The following is a 17,419-nucleotide window of genomic DNA, read 5'->3' on the forward strand; positions in this document are numbered from 1 at the left end:
AAGCAATACTCCTTTCACTCCACCCTCTCCACAGCTCCCAAATAGGTCACCCTTCTTTTTTATCATACCCTATTTTATAAGCCCCCTGGGACAAGGACTTAGTCTTTGTTTGAAAACACATGCATTTTTAAGACTCTATGAGTAATAAATTAGGATAAATATATATCTATCTATCTCAGGGCACCCTATGAAGTACTTATAAACATTGTTACTAGGGCTGTCAAGCATTTAAAAAAATTAATCATGATTAATCACACTGTTAATAATAGAATACCTTTTATTTAAATATTTGTGGAGGTTTTCTACGTTTTCAAATATATTGATTTCAATTACAACACAAAATACAAAGTGTAAGTGCTCAATTTATATTTATTTTATTACAAATATTTGCACCATAAAAGACAAAAGAAATAGTATTTTTAATTCACCTAATCCAAATACTGTAATGCAATCTCTTTATGATGAAAATTGAACTTACACCCTACAAGTCCAATCAGTTCTCCTTCTTGTTCAGCCAATCACTCAGACAAACAACTTTGTTTACATTTGCAGAAGATAATGCTGACTGCTTCTTGTTTACAATGTCACCTGAAAATGAAAACAGGTATTTGGATAGCACTGTTGTAGCCGGCGTTGCAAGATATTTACATGCCAGATGGGATAAAGATTCATATATCCCTTGATGCTTCAACCATCATTCCAGAAGACATGCGTCCATGCTGATGACGGGTTCTGCATGATAACAATCCAAAGCAGTACGGACCAATGCATGTTCGTTTTCATCATCTATGTCAGATGCCACCAGCAGAAGGTTGATTTTCTTTTTTGGTGGGTTGGATTCTGTAGTTTCCACATCAGTGTTGCTCTTTTAAGACTTCTGAAAGCATGCTCCACACCTCGTCCCTCTCAGATTTTGGGAGGCACTTCAGATTCTTAAATCTTGGGTCAAGTACTGTAGCTATCTTTAGAAATTTCACATTGATATCTTCTTTGCATTTTGTCAAATTTGCAGAGAAAGTGTTCTTAAAATGAACAACGTGCTAGGTCATCATCTAAGACTGCTATAACATGAAATATATGGCAGAATGCGGGTAAAACCATGGAGCAGGAGACATACAATTCTCCCCCAAGAAGTTCAGTCACAAATTTAATTAACCAATTTTTTTTTTTTTTTTTTTTTTTAAACAAGCATCATCAATGTGGAAGCATGTCCTCTGGAACGATGGCCAAAGCATGAAGAGGCATATGAATCTTTAACGCATCTGGCATGTAAATATCTTGCGATGCCAGCTATAACAGTGCCATGCAAATGCCTGTTCTCACTTTCAGGTGAAATTGTAATTAAGAAGTGGGCAGCATTATCTCCCATAAATGTAAACGAACTTGTTTCTCTTAGCAATTGGCTGAACAAGAAGTAGGACGAGGTGGACTTGTAGGCTCTAAAGTTTTACATTGTTTTGTTTTTGGGTGCAGTTATGTAACAAAAAAACCCTACATTTGTAAGTTGCTCTTTCATGATAAAGAGATTGCACTACAGTATTATGAGGTGAACTGAAAAATACTATTTCTTTTGTTTCATTTTTACAATGCAAATATTTATAATCAAAAATAATATAAAGTGGTCACTGTATACTTTGTATTCTGTAACTGAAATCAATATATTGGAAAATGTAGAAAACATCCAAAAATATTTAATAAATTTCAATTGGTATTCTATTGTTTAACAGTGTGATTAATCGTGATTAATTTTTTTGAGTTAATTGCGCGAGTTAACTGTGATTAATCGATAGCCCTAATTGTTACACATCCACTATACTTTTTTCCCCCCAAACCTTTACTGCTATTTGGAATTATAACTAAGTTATCCGTATTGGAGGAAAGAAAGCATTTACAAACCATTTTACCATCTTCCTTATAAGGAAGAGATGTATCCACGATCAACCAAAGGGACACCTTTCTACCAAGTCAGCTCAGATTTTATTCTAATTTATCGCGGACTGAATTTTTCTTAGTGAGGGCGATTCTTTTAAAATTGTTTTATCCTCAGACTGCAGTTATAAAGGGAAATCCCTTTATACTCATTGTATACATTGAGTAAATTGTTATTCATTCATTGCTTATTTTCCCTTTTAGTTAATTCTTTTCTTTACCATGTATTGTATTAATTTAAAGATACTTTCTCTATTTCAAACATATAAACTATCAGATTTAGCCTTAAGGCTTTTGAAATATTAATTACAGTATAAAATTTAGCTTATACAGATTTAAGTGAAGATGATTGTTTCATAATATCTGCCGTAGACAATGTATGCCCATTTACAGTATAAAATACCTTCTTGTAATATATTTTGCCCCAGAGATGTAATTTTAATCAACAATGTCATCCTTTTAACAGGTCCGGGCATTAAACTGATTTCCTTGTACTAGAAAACATGCTCTGAAATTTCTGCAGTAGACCATTATTTAAAGTACTAGGTAATTAATTCTGTTAAATCAGTTTATACATTCAAATCAAGTAGGGTCATGTCTGTGAAAATAATAGTAATTCAGCAGAATAGTGTTACATATGTTTCAGTCTATTGCTCCTAAAATCAGATTATTTCATACAATTCCTCAGAATAGCCTAGTTTTTGTAAGGTGTGTTAGATTTGTAATGGTTTGTGTTTAAAAACTATCAAAAACCTCTCAGTTACAATTACATCCCACTGAAGTATTTTCATGGTAACAGAGTGTGGAGGGGGTAGAATGCAAATGCCAAATGTGTGTATAAGTCTCTGCGGAACTTAAGAGTCCAAATTCCATAAGATTCTAAGCACCTTCAACTTACTTACAGTGAGAGTATTTAAAGTTCAGATAACGTTTAGCTTACAAAAGAAGATGGCAACTGGTGCCCTATCAATACCTCAGATTAAAAAAAAGGGAAGGATTTTGAGGAAAGCAGTTTACAATACCCTGAGGTATTAAAAAGTATTCTTCCCAAGACAAGATTCAAAAAGACGCAATTAGGTTTACAAATCTATTACATAAAACCAAATCAATGAAATAGGTTTGGTAAAATGTCTAGGAAGAGTGACGGAAGAATGAACACGCTAAAAAGGTAATTCAGCCCACATCATCATCTTTGATTATAACAATGGCCATAGGAAATCATGAGGGACCCAAACCTGCAATCATTGTGAAGTTAATAATAGTTTTGAGGCAGGTGTCAGATCCTGAGTGATCAACAACTGTAGTGAGAGCCAGGCAGCCCTGCAGATCATACCAGCTTTTGACTGTGCATTCCATCAGCATGCAAGCATATCTGCGCCTTTGGATTTAAGACAGTTTCAAAATTCCTAGCAATAAATCTGGATCAGGAGAAATACAGTAAAACTAAATCAAATAGATCAACTGATATGGCTCTCTAGTGGCTAATCTACCAGTGAGGTAACTGTTTATTTTCCTTTTTTAAAATTTAGAATAGGGTATTAAATTGGCATAACAATTTATTTAATAGCTTTAATTTAGTAAAGATTTGTAATCACAGTAAAATACTACAGGTTGTTTGTTTTGCTGGGCTACCATCCCTTTTTAATACCTGTGGTACTTGCACTAAATTTCATTTCCCAGCTGTGGCAGTGTCCCAAAAGCTCTCAATCTCTGGAGTGTATTACTGCTTAATTATTAACATACAAATGGGGTGTCTTTTACTACCACTATAAGTGGTTTGAATGCAATATGTATTATTTATTCCCTTTAACTCACTATACACCTTGGGAGAGTCCATTTCTAAGAAAGTTTTTGAAATAAGTTCTTTAGAGATCCTTGTGGCTTTCTCCTTGATCTAGATTTACATTTTTATTTACTTATAAATATATTTATTTGAATCTTTTATTTTTTATTTAAATATGGCCATGTTCTATCAGCAGACTTGCTACAGAAATACAGCACTCTGTCAGTCCAGTTTACAGGAGTAGCACAGAAGAATCTGTGTCTTTTGACTACCACCACAATCTTGAAAATTAAAATTCCTTGGCTATTTCTGCATTGTTCTGAACTCACTAAAACTAGCTATCTTAAGTCTAAGTTCTGTTCTTGTATCACATCTAACTACAATGCCTGGAAATTTGTGGGGTATTTTATGAATAGCAGAGGTGTAAATTATACTGGCATATTAACTGTTTATGATTTAGAAATCTAATCAGACTGTTCACAGATCTGAAAGAAAGCTATCAAAAAGCCAGCCACCAAGAAGCCAGACAGACAGGGTAGCCAACAAGATTTCAATATGCTTAGTAGTCAGATCTAATCTTCTTTGACTTGTAATTATTTAGCTTTAAGTGGGAAATTCACTGGATTTTTACACATCAGAAGCAATTAGAAAACATTTGACATTAGTAAATGTAGGGGTATATTCAAGACTGATTTTGTTGCATTATTATTTCTGAAAGTCCTTTTCAGTCTTATAAGGTACAGTCTGGTCAATATACTGAGGTTTAGGTTTTTTGTGAGGACAATTTCTGTCACTGATTTAGGAAAAAATTTTTACAAAAAAAATTTCTGGCAACAGTCCAGAAATATGTTTCCCTTATTATAAATATAACTCCCTTTGAAATGCCAGTGGTTCAGATTAGATATGCACATTTTTACCAGTTTATGTATACTGCATGATTTAGGCACACTCCTAAATCTCCTAGACTTTCTAGCCCAAGCTCAGCAGGTATTCCTAAAAAAGCACCAACAAAATAAAATTTAATTTTTAAAAATATAGGAAATTTACAGGTTAATTTTCCCAGTCTGTGCAAGTCAAACTCTCCTCTTCATCTTCTGATTCAGGTGATGCCTCCTTAATTCTTCGCAGTGCTTCATGGATGCTACGTGTTAAAGGGTCAGTCTCAGGCAGAATTGTAAAAGATTCTCTCAGAACATCTTTCTGCACCTTCTTCAGTTTCACCCCTTTCCTTATCTGTGCCAAGATGTTATTGCTGTCATCTTCATCAGGGAAAGGAGGGAGATTTCTCTGCTCAACCTTTCTTAGGTGAAAACTACCACGCTTCAACGAAGCCAGCACCTCATCCATTGGGGAACTCACTGCAGCAAATCAAAAGACCGAGTTAGTATTAAGTTTAATATATTTACACATTTCAGCATCTTCATTTTTATTTCCTATATGACAAAGGGTAGTTACCACAGCAATTTTGCATCCTAAATAGAGGGAAAACAGTGGTATTTTAGATACCACCATGTAACTGTTGGTAAGTGCTAACTTTCTAATGGTGTTTTTATCTTTTTATTTTTCTTTACTGGCAAGAAGAAATTATATTTGTACTGCGAACACTATAATATGACTTCTGAAAACCAAATAACATCAGCATATGGTATACAGTATGGCTACTTTGGCAGGTAAGTTTTCCTGCCTGCAAGACAACAATCAGTTACAAAATCAAAATACATTATGATGTCTATTTCCTGTGGCTGAAAGTCTGATAGTGAGCACATAACTTAACTGACTGGACTGCATACTCTGTGTAATGCAAGCACCAGAGGAGAAACTGAATTCTCAGGACATGCCTGAGGTAGCTAGTTTGTATCCACTGCATGACTTCTACTACAAGCCATTGAGGAGTAGCAGATGTGGTCAGCTGCAACAGCATATATTTCCCTCTCTTCCAATCTGAAATGCGGAGGTTTTGGCCAGTGGATTTGCACAGTACTAATCCCAGCCTTCTCAAACGCCCCCCTCCCCTGTAACTAAAGTAAGTAGAGCAGCAATTTAGCTATGTTAAGGCACAGAGTGCCTTTACAGTCAACCTGCAGCTTTACTCCCCTGTGAAACTAACATGGTATTTCAGCTGGATTCTGGCTTTGCAGACTTAGGCTAGGTCTATACTACCCACCTGAATCGGCGGGTAGAAATCGACCTCTCGGGGATCGATTTATCGCGTCCCGTCGGGACGCGACAATCGATCCCCGAATCGGCGCTCTTACTCCACCAGCGGAGGTGGTAGTAAGCGCCGCCGACAGAAAGCTGCAGAAGTCGATTTTGCCGCCGTCCTCACAGCGGGGTAAGTCGGCTGCGATACGTCGAATTCAGCTACGCTATTCATGTAGCTGAATTTGCGTATCTTAAATCGACTCCCCCCTGTAGTGTAGATGTACCCTTACAGATTAGGTGAAGGCCAGGATTAATGTGTGTCAAAAAAAACAACAACAAAAACCAGCATAGTATCTTCAATACAACAATGGGAACTAGCTATGTACCAGCATACCATATCCAAAGTGAAACGTTTATCCATAGCTGGAAAACTCTCCAATTCTCCTAAGTGTATTGTGGAATACACTTTTATGACATCCTTTGTTATCCATTTATGGATTTCAACAATCCTGAGTTTGGACAAGCATTTTTATTTACTGATATATTTGCTGTGATGGGGCCCCACATTTGGAAGTGAGAGGTGAAGCTTCCCCGGCAAATCAACATTATAAAGACTCAGCTCTCAGAAGCTACTTAGAAGTTTGGAATGTTAAATAAATCCAATGGAAGTGGATTAGTGGGGAGAGTGCATATGCAGAAGTCAAAGATAGTCTTGGAGAGGAGAAGGTAGATTTATAGTTTTTATATTATATTACACAATGTAACGTGTGCAATTTGTTTTTATGTTTTTATTGATATTAGGGCTGGAAAACAATTGAAAAATTCTGATTTATCAAGAGATTAAAAAATAATCGCAATTAATAGCAATTTTAATCACACTATTAAACAATAACATACCATGTATTTAAATATTTTTGGATGTTTTCTACATTTTCAAATATATTGATTTAAATTACAACACAATACAAAGTGTTCAGTGCTCACTTTATATTATTTTTTATTACAAATATTGCATTGTAAAAGAGGTAAATCAAAGAAATAGTTTTCAATTCACCTCATACAACTACTGTATTGCAATCTCATTGTGAAAGTGCAATTTACATAATTTAACTCAAAAATAAAACAATGTAAAACTTTAGAGCCTACAAGTCCACTCAGTCCCCCTTGTTCAGCCAATCGCTAAGACAAACAAGTTGGTTTACATTTTTGGGAGATAATGCTGCCGGCTTGTTATTTACCATGTTACCCGAAAGTGAGAACAGACATTCCCATGGCAGACATTCCCATGTTGTAGCCAGCATTGCAAGGTATTTACCTGCCAGGTATGCTAAACGTTTGTATGCCCCTTCACGCTTCAACCACTATTCCAGAGGACATGCTTCCATGCTGATGACAGGTTCTGCTCAATAATGATCCAAAGCAGTGTGGACCAACGCACGTTCATTTTCATCATCTGAGTCAGATGCCACCAACAGAACATTTTCTTTTTTTGGTGGTTCGGGTTCTGTAGTTTCTGAATCGGAATGTTGCTCTTTTAAGACTTCCAATAGCATGTTCCACACCTCATCCTGCTCAAATTTTGGAAGACACTTCAGATCCTTAAACCTTGGATCCAGTGCTATAGCTATCTTTAGAAGTCTCATATTGGTACCTTCTTTGCGTTTTGTCAAATCTACAATGAAATGTTCTTAACTCAAACAACATATGCTGGATCATCTTCCGAGACTACCATAACACGAAATATATAGCCGAATGCGGGTAAAACCATGGAGCAGGAGACATACAATTTTCCCCCAAGGAATTCAGTCACAAATTGAACTAATGCATTTGCAATTGCGGCTACAACAACATTATCTTCCATAAATGTAAAATTCATTTGTCTTAGAGACTGGCTGAGCAAGAAGTAGTACTGAGTGGACTTGTAGGCTCTACAGTTTTACATAGGTTTGTTTTTTAGTGCGGTTATGTTAAAAAAAAATATCTAAGTTGCATTTTCCTGAGAAAGAGATTACACTACAATAGTTGTATGAGGTGAACTGAAAAATACTGTTTCTTTGGTTTATCTTTTTATATGGCAAATATTTGTAATAAAAAATAATAATATGAAGTGAGCACTGTACACTTTTTATTCTGTGTTGTAACTGAAATCAATATATTTGAAAATACAGAAAAACATCCAAAATATTTATAATACATTTAAATTGATATTCTATTATTGTTTAACAGTGTGATTAAAACAGTGATTAATCGTGATTGATTTTTTAAGAGAGTTAATTTGTTTTGAGTTAATTGTGATTGACAGCCCTAGTTTATATATAACTGGATATCAAATTACACATGCAATTAGAGATTGGACTGGTAGCCCCATATTATTAAGGTTGCCTGATGCTTTCCATTATTAGGTTCTGTTTTCAGTTGCTTATAAACTTTACTAAACCAAGCATTTGGGTTGATAATTTCCATATCGGGTGTCTGCCGCAAGTTCAATTTCACCCAAAATGGTTTAGCTGCTTTTGAGAATAAGACTGAGGCAAAAAACAAAACCTAGTGAGCTTTTTGTAAGAAAAGTCTAGCATCGCTATGCTTTGGAGCAGGGACTTGGGTTTTGTGTCAGAGATATGCCTTTTGAAGTCCCTCCTCCTCTGTGAAAATCCGCCCAAATTTGGTCAAGCTAGCTCAGATTTTTCTAAAGATAAACACATAAGGGTACATTCTAAGCTTGTCATCTGATCTGCTTATGATGTGTTGAATGGTCTCTCTGCAGTCACAAAAAGGGGAGTCTTTGGTTTTCCACTTGTGCATTAAGGATAGCTGCACTTTTCATGATTGTTCAGGTGCGGTTCAGTGTGATCTAAAGTCTGTGGGGAGGGTTGAAATGGGAGAGTGGCTTGTTGAGTCAGTAATACTGTGCTTGTTTGAAATGGTAAATGCAGTCCAGTCACTTTGCCATTCCCTGGCCGGATCCAGAGACATGAGATGGTCATATGTGATCCATAGTGGTTTTTGCAATTTCAGGTGTTGTTGGGGTATGTTATCTATAACCTGGCTGGATGGGAAGTTCTGGGTAGCCTTTGGCACAATTAAGTTCTTGTGCTGTAGTTCTATCTCAGTGGTTGAGGGTTTGATGTTTGCAAATACTGAAAGCTACAGTAGAGGTGCTGATTTTAAAATTCCCATGATGATTTGCATGGTCTGATTCAGCTGACTATCCACAAATTGAGTATGGCATCTTCTTGTCCACACTTGTGCACAGTACTCAGCAACTGAGTTCACCAAGAGAGGGCTAGAAGCAAAATGTATAACTAATAAGTCCTATGGTGTATATATTGTAACTGCTACACTTCTCTTAGTGAATAACTGACAGCGGTTACAAGCTCTATCAACTATCATATTTTTCACCGGGTGACACCTGTAAGTGTCTTCAGTGCCGGCCTAGACCAAATGGCACCCCAGGTGAGGAGTATCTTCGGCATCCTCCCCTCCACTTGTATACCCATAAGGGCACAGCTGACAACATTCTAGGCGGTTCAAGGAAAATGTAGTTCTCAGGAAGTCTGCAAGGTTCCACAAGATTCTACAAAGGTCCAGAACACTCTAGGGGGTTAGTGAAAAAACAATCCACATACGCAATACCTGAAACATTTTACTTCAATCATTCTATTTTTCCTTTTGTCATTAACAACAAAAACAGCACCCTGAGCCTGGTACCCCAGGCGATCACTTGCCCCTAAATCTGGCCGGGAATGTCTTACTAGACCCAATAATGCTCCCGGAGTTTGACCAAAAGTAGCTGAAATATGTTTAAACCTAACTTAAGAGAACTGATCCTATATGTACACATTTGTTGTACCTTTGTGTGCCAAGCAGTTTGAATGCATCAGAATGTTGAGGACATTTTCCAAACATTGAAAAAACTGCTTTAAGCTTGACTAATATACTTCAGTTGTCCCAAAAGTTTCCTTTCTAGTTTCAGACCAACCACTAGGAATTTCAGGCCAAAAGAAGTTTTTGGAAAAATCCAAAAAGGGAGTTAAAAACAGACAACATTACAGAAACTCACAGAATTAACTGCCGAGGCATTAGTGTAATTCCATATTAATACTAAACAAACGTAATTATACTCTTCATTTCACACAGATTTTGCAATCCCTAAAATCAATGTAAAAACAGAATTCTAGAGAGTAAGGATTATCCCACCTAGAAACACATGGGTATATTAGACCCCAATCATGCATGGAGTTTAATGTAGGCAGAGCTCTGGGGCATAGCTGACTTCAATAGAAAGCTGCCCAGGTGCATGAGTCTCCACACACGGACATCCTTGCAGGATCAGAGCCTTTTTCTGCTTACAATAGTAGAGAATTTTTTTGTGGATGGTAGAAGTAGTTAAAAGCATCACGGTAATGGTAATATTCACCTTTGCCACACACTGATCAACCTCAAGAAGAGTCTGTGCTGACATGCCCATGACGTCAGACACCTGACAACACCTTTGTGTCTAGGGAGATTTAGAAGTTCTTGCAACACTACGGAATTTTGACAATGAAGATAATTAAAGATTTGTACCCAAAATGTATAAATTGGTCAAATGCATAAGTTTCATTCAGACTTAACTTACAATCTGTTTGAACTTTACAGATTTGGGTCATGGGCAAATCTGGAGAACACTTTTTGAAAACAAAAATGTTTGTCATGTGAGTCAAAAAAAATGGACTGTTGAATCTACTTCAGACTCAAAATATCCTGTGGTCTCATTCACCACAAGAAATTTCAAAAGATTTTTTTTTTTTTTTGGAAGGAGTTAGGTGCTTAACAATAAGGATTGCAAATAAAGGCTCCATGGAGTCACTACCATAGCTCTATGCATGAGGCACAAAAGGAGTTTCACTTACATGTGACTACTTCTCAGCCCACTTTTAGTTAAGGTTAATTAAATCACAGTATTGGCACAGAGACAAAAGGGTAGGTATTTTAGAAATCAAACTTTGCTAAATGAAAAGGACAAAGTGTGAAATCCTGGCTCTATTTAAGTCAATGGGAAGACTCCTATTGACTTCTTGGAGCAAGGATTCCATCCCAAGTTGGTATGGAAAGACTATTTTCCCATGCTTCCCAGAGGAAACAATGAAAATTAAGTACTAAAATTTTAAAATTCATCACCTATTTTTCAATATTTATTCAATTTCTAACTAGCAATCTGTGGTGGTTATTCAAAGCTGCCAACACCAACTGGGTTGGTGGAAAGAGAAAGGATACACAAAGGTGGCAGGATGAGACAGATAAGGTAAGTACTGCAATTGAAGTTTTTGCACCCATATCTGATCTAAAGACGTCTGTTATATAATGTCTGTCAACTGAAAAACTGACTGCATCCTCAAGTGCAATTTGCAGTTTATGTGGAGTTACATATAACTGAATCAACAGCATACACTACAGTACAAATTCCCACCACATGAGTTCACCAAACTTTTCAGTCGAGGGCATTAGAACAAGTGTTGCATTGCTACTTATACATAAAATCCAACATACCCTTTTCTACACAGCAATCAAAAAAGGGGGAAACAAAATGACAAGTACATTCCTTAGCAGTTAATTATGTTTAAATAAATATAAACAAAAATATTACCTCTCCTCCTTTGTAAACCCTCTAGATCTGTCTTCTTAAGTTTCTTCTTGGCACTGACTAACTGACTGCTATCAAAAAGATGTGCTGATGGGACAGTGGTAGACTGTGTGACTCCTGTATCCTCACTCTCCTGTTTAACAGGGCTGTCCCTTTTCTCTAAGGAGTCAGTAGAATCTTCCTTGATAGGCAGAGGCGGCGGTGGTGGCGGTGGTGGTGGCGGCAAAGGAGGCGGATGTGGAACTACAGTAACAGTATCTGGTTGAAGCTCATTACTGGCAAGAAGTGGAGGAGTAGCATGATGAGACAGTTCAGAGGTAATGCCATTGGGAGGTAACGAACTTTCTTCAAGTTGTTCTAAGCTTCTGGGCTCCTGGGTTTGGAAAGGCTGGATTACTTTTCCTGATTCCACCTCCTCAGTTTTCTTTTGGATCTGTGTGGTTACTGGTAGAGACTGAGGTTGATCTACACAGGGCACTGAGCTGGGTGTACTACTACTTCTTGCATGAGCCAGTCGCAGTCTGGTTGATTTAAGTATTACTTGCCCAGGATACCGCTAAAAGGAAACAGTTATTTAAAATTAGATAAGTGTATGCAATATACTATACTAGAAACTAAAGAACTGTGATCAGGTGATTTTGCCTTTGTGACAAGGAAACTCACTTTAATATTTTTGTTCTTTACTTTGCTTTTGTATTGCACTGGAATTACATAGGAGGTCTCTTGCACTGCAGTACATTTTCAAAAACACATTTCAATAAAATGTGCCAGCATATGGCAGCACAGTGGTGTACCATGATATATATAGATATATAGATATAGCTATAGATAGATATAGATATATAAGGAATGTCATAGTTTAATGTTTTGCAAACATGTAAATTCATCATTCCCAGATTATGACTTCCACATATTGCAAACCTCCACCTTCTCCTCCCCTAATTCATACCAGGTGGTGATAGACATGCACATCCCAGTCATCTTCTCTCCTCTTTATGTAACTACTGGTTACAGCAAAGACCAGAATGGCAGAAAAATCCTACATTCTAATCAAGGGTGATCCACTGTCTCACTGTGAGGTCTTGGTCAACTCAATCTTTGTGCTTAAGTCAACTCAGGGATGCAAATGGACAGACATCATACTTCTCCAAGAACCAGACTCTTCATCTAAATTAATGGTTCCTGGAACATAAAAAAATACAATCTTCCTTCTCCCCCCATAAAACAGGCCAGTGAGTTGCACTGGAGCATGTTCAGGCCAGCAGGTCCGATGAGCTGATCTCAAATGCAGCATTGTACTACTTACTCAGACAACAAGAAAACCTTCAACACTTTTCAGTAGTTCTCTTCTACTGGCACTCCAAATACTAGAATTTTTTGTCAAAGATGAGCTTTCAAAGTGGTCTTAATCTGGCTTATACATTTGCACCCCCAGTTTGTGTCCTTGCAAATTGCAACTGTTTATACAAACTGTTGAAGGTGAAATTAAAGGCTGCTTTTGAAAACTGGGCCCAATGTGTATTTTTTTTTAAATTACCACAAATGACTTAAAACATAACATTTTTACAAAGCTATACAGATCCTATCCATATGGATATACTATACATAATGTAGCCGTTAATGACTTGATTAATATCCCATTGCTTCAATGTGTGAATTTACTAGTATATAGAAGCTGTAAGTTTCCAGCAGCCTTGCAAGCAATTCGGATGGAAAGACTCATTTTTATATCACTACTAAACAAGATTTCTTGCTAATAATAGAAATTCTCCAATGTTATTACTTGTTCAGTCTTAGATGCATAGGCCAGGAACCATTAAAAGGAGTTAACATTGTGTCATTTCCTTGTACTCTCGTCTGCATCCATCTGTTGTCTCTTGTCTGGTATTAGGCTGTAAGCTCTTTGAGACAGGGACTTTTAGGAAGTATGGTAATGCAAATAACAGGTCACATGATCTAATACATGTGTAAAACAACACCTGGATTATATCTATAAGGAAAGGAAAGACCCTGCTTCAGCTCCTGATTATTTTCCTGTAAATATTAAGTAACTAAGAAGAGAAACTGAGAAAGATGGAGGTTAAGCACAGAACTATGCTACAATATATCCAAAGAACTTTATCTAATGCTGTACCTTATTTCCTCTTAAGTCTTAGGCTATGGGAATTTTAACACCTATTCCCAAAATGAATGCTTTAAGTATTTAAAGAAGAACAGATCTCTCTCAGGGTATTACCAGAATATAACTGAAGCGTATTTTTAAAAATAAATGCTACACGATGGTGAAAAGTGGTCATTTCTTCTGTTACCTGTTTAAACGTGCGAAGTCTGTCCAGTGTTTTCTGTCGCTCCTGACTAACCCAGGAGCTCTTTCTTTCCTCTTCATCTTGCAGCTGCTCTTGCTTCTAAGAAAGGACATCAAAAACACATCAGTTACTATTTATAAAACAACATTCATCATAAGAATTCCAATTCAAGGTATTGTTGAGGTCAAGAGCTTATCAGGATTCTACTCTTATCAAGATTAGATATGTATATGAATATCAAGAATATCCTGAGTTATAAAAGTAAACTGAACAAGAGGGATAGCTCAGTGGTTTGAGCATTGGCCTGCTAAACCCAGGGTTGTGAGCTCAATCCTTGAGGGGGCCATTTAGGGATCTGCAGCAAAAAGCTGTCTGGGGGTTGGTCCTGCTTTGAGCAGGGGGTTGGACTAGATGACCTCCTGAGGTCCCTTCCAACCCTGATATTCTATGATTCTAAGAATTTTGAAAGGTGTATAAACTCTCAAACTTCAGGGCATAAACCAACCTTTAATTTTTGGGAGCTAGAAGTATACTCCCCTGGGGACTAGTTATCCCATAACTGCTTACTGCAGACTCTCTCTCTCTGAAACAGCCAATATTAGTCACTGTCAGCGATAACATATAGGACTCAATGGGCCACTGTTCGATCCAGTTTAGAAGATCCTATGTTAAGTAATTAAACTCAACTAAAAAAGTAATTGCTTAAAAAAATCAAGTGTGCTTTGGCATTCACATTCTGACTATGAAACAGGTTATTAAGGAATTGGTGCAGTTGGAAGATTAAATGGATTTAAAGGCTCCCTAATGAGACCTCAGGTTTCAAATTTATTCTCAATTTATGCTGGTACAAAACTGATCTAAAACTAAATAATCTTAATTTGCCAACAAAATTCAGCAAAACACATTCTTTATAATATAATATATGGAGATATCCTATCTCCTAGAACTGGAAGGGTCATTGAGTCCAGCCCCCTGCCTTCACTAGCAGGACCAAGTACTGATTTTGCCCCAGATCCCTAAGTGGCCTCCTCAAGGATTGCACTCTCAACCCTGAGTTTAGCAGGCCAACGCTCAAACCACTGAGCTATTCCTCCCCCACCCCCTTTGGCTCTAGATGTCCACTACTAGAAAAGCAGGAGTGCAAATGCTGGCTGAACTACATTAACAGAAGTGTGAGAAAGATTGCACAACATTGCCAATGTCATCCTTGGCTCAGATTGGACTATTGGTCCCCTGCTTTCATATGTTTAGAACTGAATTTAGGTGGTTAAGAAAAATGATGAGCAAACAGAAAACTATTAGTTACATTGATACGTGCCCAGTCTACACACTTGTGAAAAGTGAATCAATTTAATGGTTCACTTTTTCTGGTGTAAAAGAATTCTTTTAAAACCCAGTTGCAGTCAAATTAAAGATAAAGTAGGTTTGGTCCCGTTCTCCTCCCCCCGATAAAAGTATTTGCATTGACAACTGTGAAGATACATATTGCAAAATTTTGTATGAGAGGAAGCAGTTCAACTCCCTCAATCCCAATCCCAATATGCTATCCCTCAATATGTGACTGCCAAAAGACAATGCAAGCACAAACAGAAATACCAATTAATTCATACAAATATTACAGGAGGAACTGGTGGCACTGCCTTTTTGAAGGTTGGCCAACACCTCCCATTATAAGACTTTGTTTTCAGTTATTTGTAAAAAAACTTTGCCAAACTTTTACCATTTGTGCTGAAGTTTTCCATACTAGGTATCTAACTCATGCTGAATTTGTTGGTGTTTTAGTCAGAACAGTTTATACATTTCTGAGAACTAGGCAAGGGAAAAATATTATTTTGCCCATGTTAAAAGATTCTGGCAACTCTGTCTATGAAAAGTGTTAGTGCCAGGCTTTGGAGTGGGTACCTGAAATTTGGCAGGGATTGGCCTTTGTGTGAGAGAGATGCTTTTGCCATCCTGGAGAAAACTGATCAAAATTTGGCCAAGTTATAAGTCTATGAAAATAAACTGCACAAATTCTAGAGATTTAGATTTTAGTAGCTAAACTCCCTGAATATTCACCAAGCATGCTCGAGCCTCTCAGTTCTTAGTACTGACCAGACTGTGCATACACCGAGCATACTTCACCAGAATTACAGGGGCAGAGCTGGACCTTCCTTGCAACTGCTGCTATTCTTGGCTGGAGTGGCTGGGCAGCAAAAATGACAACGGGGGGCTTCTCTCTTCTATACTCTCAATAATGCCCCTTGTCTGGTACCCATGCAGCATGGAGGAGGAAGCCACCTGACTTGAATGCACAGGGGACAAGAGCCAGACTGGAGGTGGGGGAGAGGAAGAAATGCAAAGAATCAATTTGGAATGGAGGAGAGTGGGGGGAAGTGAGCAGAATAGAAACTGTCACTGGGATTTGGTGGGAGGAAGGAGTCTGGGAGCCAATGAGGGAAATGAGGATGAGGGGTTGGGAACCAGTTGTCCAGGGATGGAGAGGACACTGAGATCAGCCAACGAGCTAGAGTGCAGAGGCGAACTGGGACTGGCTGGGCAGGGAGATTGAGAATGGGATGAAAACCGTGAGGAGTGGAGACAGACTGGGACAGCAAGGTGTAGGGGGCTAGAGCAAGGAGCCCCAGGCAGGAAAGAGACAGGACTGGGACAGTTTGGAGGGACCAGGACAGAAGACATCAAGTTTGGGGTGAGATGAGGAGGGGTGAGGTGAGAGAGAGAGAGGTGTCTGTGCCCACAAGAAAATACTCCTTCCAAAGCCTGGAACAGAACCCAAGATTCCTGAGTTTCACTATTCCTCTGCTGTCAGCAATGTCTGGGAAACCCCCGGCAAAGTGTCTCTCATCCCTCTCCAGTGTGTCCACATAGAGGATGGCAACCTACTACTGCTCTTAGTTATTCCAGAAGCTCAAATGGCAGAGATCTGCATGATGGATCTAGAAGTTCCAACTCTGACGACCCACGTGGACATCAATATAAGCCACATAATGGCATTTGATTTTTTCTGGTTTGCTTTTCTAAACACAGAGGAAATTACATGCAAAAATTACATTAACAGAGCATTAAAGCTGAAAAGTCAAACAGTCAAAAGTTGATATATGCCAGAATTAGGATTCAGCCCCCTTTTACTTATGCAATATGATACAGTCTTTAATTACAGGATCACATACTGTTTTTTCCACAGGCCCCTGCCTTGTTCATTGCACAGGATGGACATGTTCTGGGAATGACTCAGGGTTATATAGTGAAGGAGACTATTGATAGGATCCCCTGCCTCACTTGTAGAGGAAGAGGGAAGCTCAGGCAGAGGACTGCAGTAAGAGAAAGAACAGTCTCATGGTTAAGGCAGCTGAATGCTGACCTGGATTCTATTCCTGCCTCTGTCATGAAGTTCCTGTGTGATGCTAGACAAGTCACATAAACCACATTTTTCACAGGTAGTCACTAAGATATGTCTACACTGTGAAGAAAAACCCACGGCTGGTCTGTGCCAGCCGACTTGGGCTGCCAGTGCTGTTTCATTGCAGTGCAGACTTCCAGGCTCAGGCTCCAGCCCGAGCTCTGGAACCATTCCACCTCGCAGGTCCTACAGTCTGGGCTGCAGCCTGAGCCCGGAAGTCTGCGCTGGAAAAGAGT

General features: G+C 38.1%; 1 protein-coding gene across 1 annotated transcript in view; it reads right to left on the bottom strand.

Annotated features, from left to right (window-relative positions):
- Nucleotides 1–17,419, bottom strand: part of JMY (junction mediating and regulatory protein, p53 cofactor) — a 138,835-nt gene that overhangs the window by 6,582 nt on the left and 114,834 nt on the right. Inside the window, exons 8-10 of the mRNA XM_034773142.1 lie at nt 13,787–13,882; nt 11,481–12,033; nt 4,760–5,070 (exon numbers count right to left, since the gene is read on the bottom strand). Coding sequence (XP_034629033.1) covers nt 4,763–5,070; nt 11,481–12,033; nt 13,787–13,882 — 957 coding nt within the window. The 3' untranslated portion in view covers nt 4,760–4,762. The remainder of the gene's footprint in view (nt 1–4,759; nt 5,071–11,480; nt 12,034–13,786; nt 13,883–17,419) is intronic.

This window comes from Trachemys scripta, chromosome 6 (assembly GCF_013100865.1).
Source record: "Trachemys scripta elegans isolate TJP31775 chromosome 6, CAS_Tse_1.0, whole genome shotgun sequence".
NCBI lineage: Eukaryota > Metazoa > Chordata > Testudines > Emydidae > Trachemys > Trachemys scripta.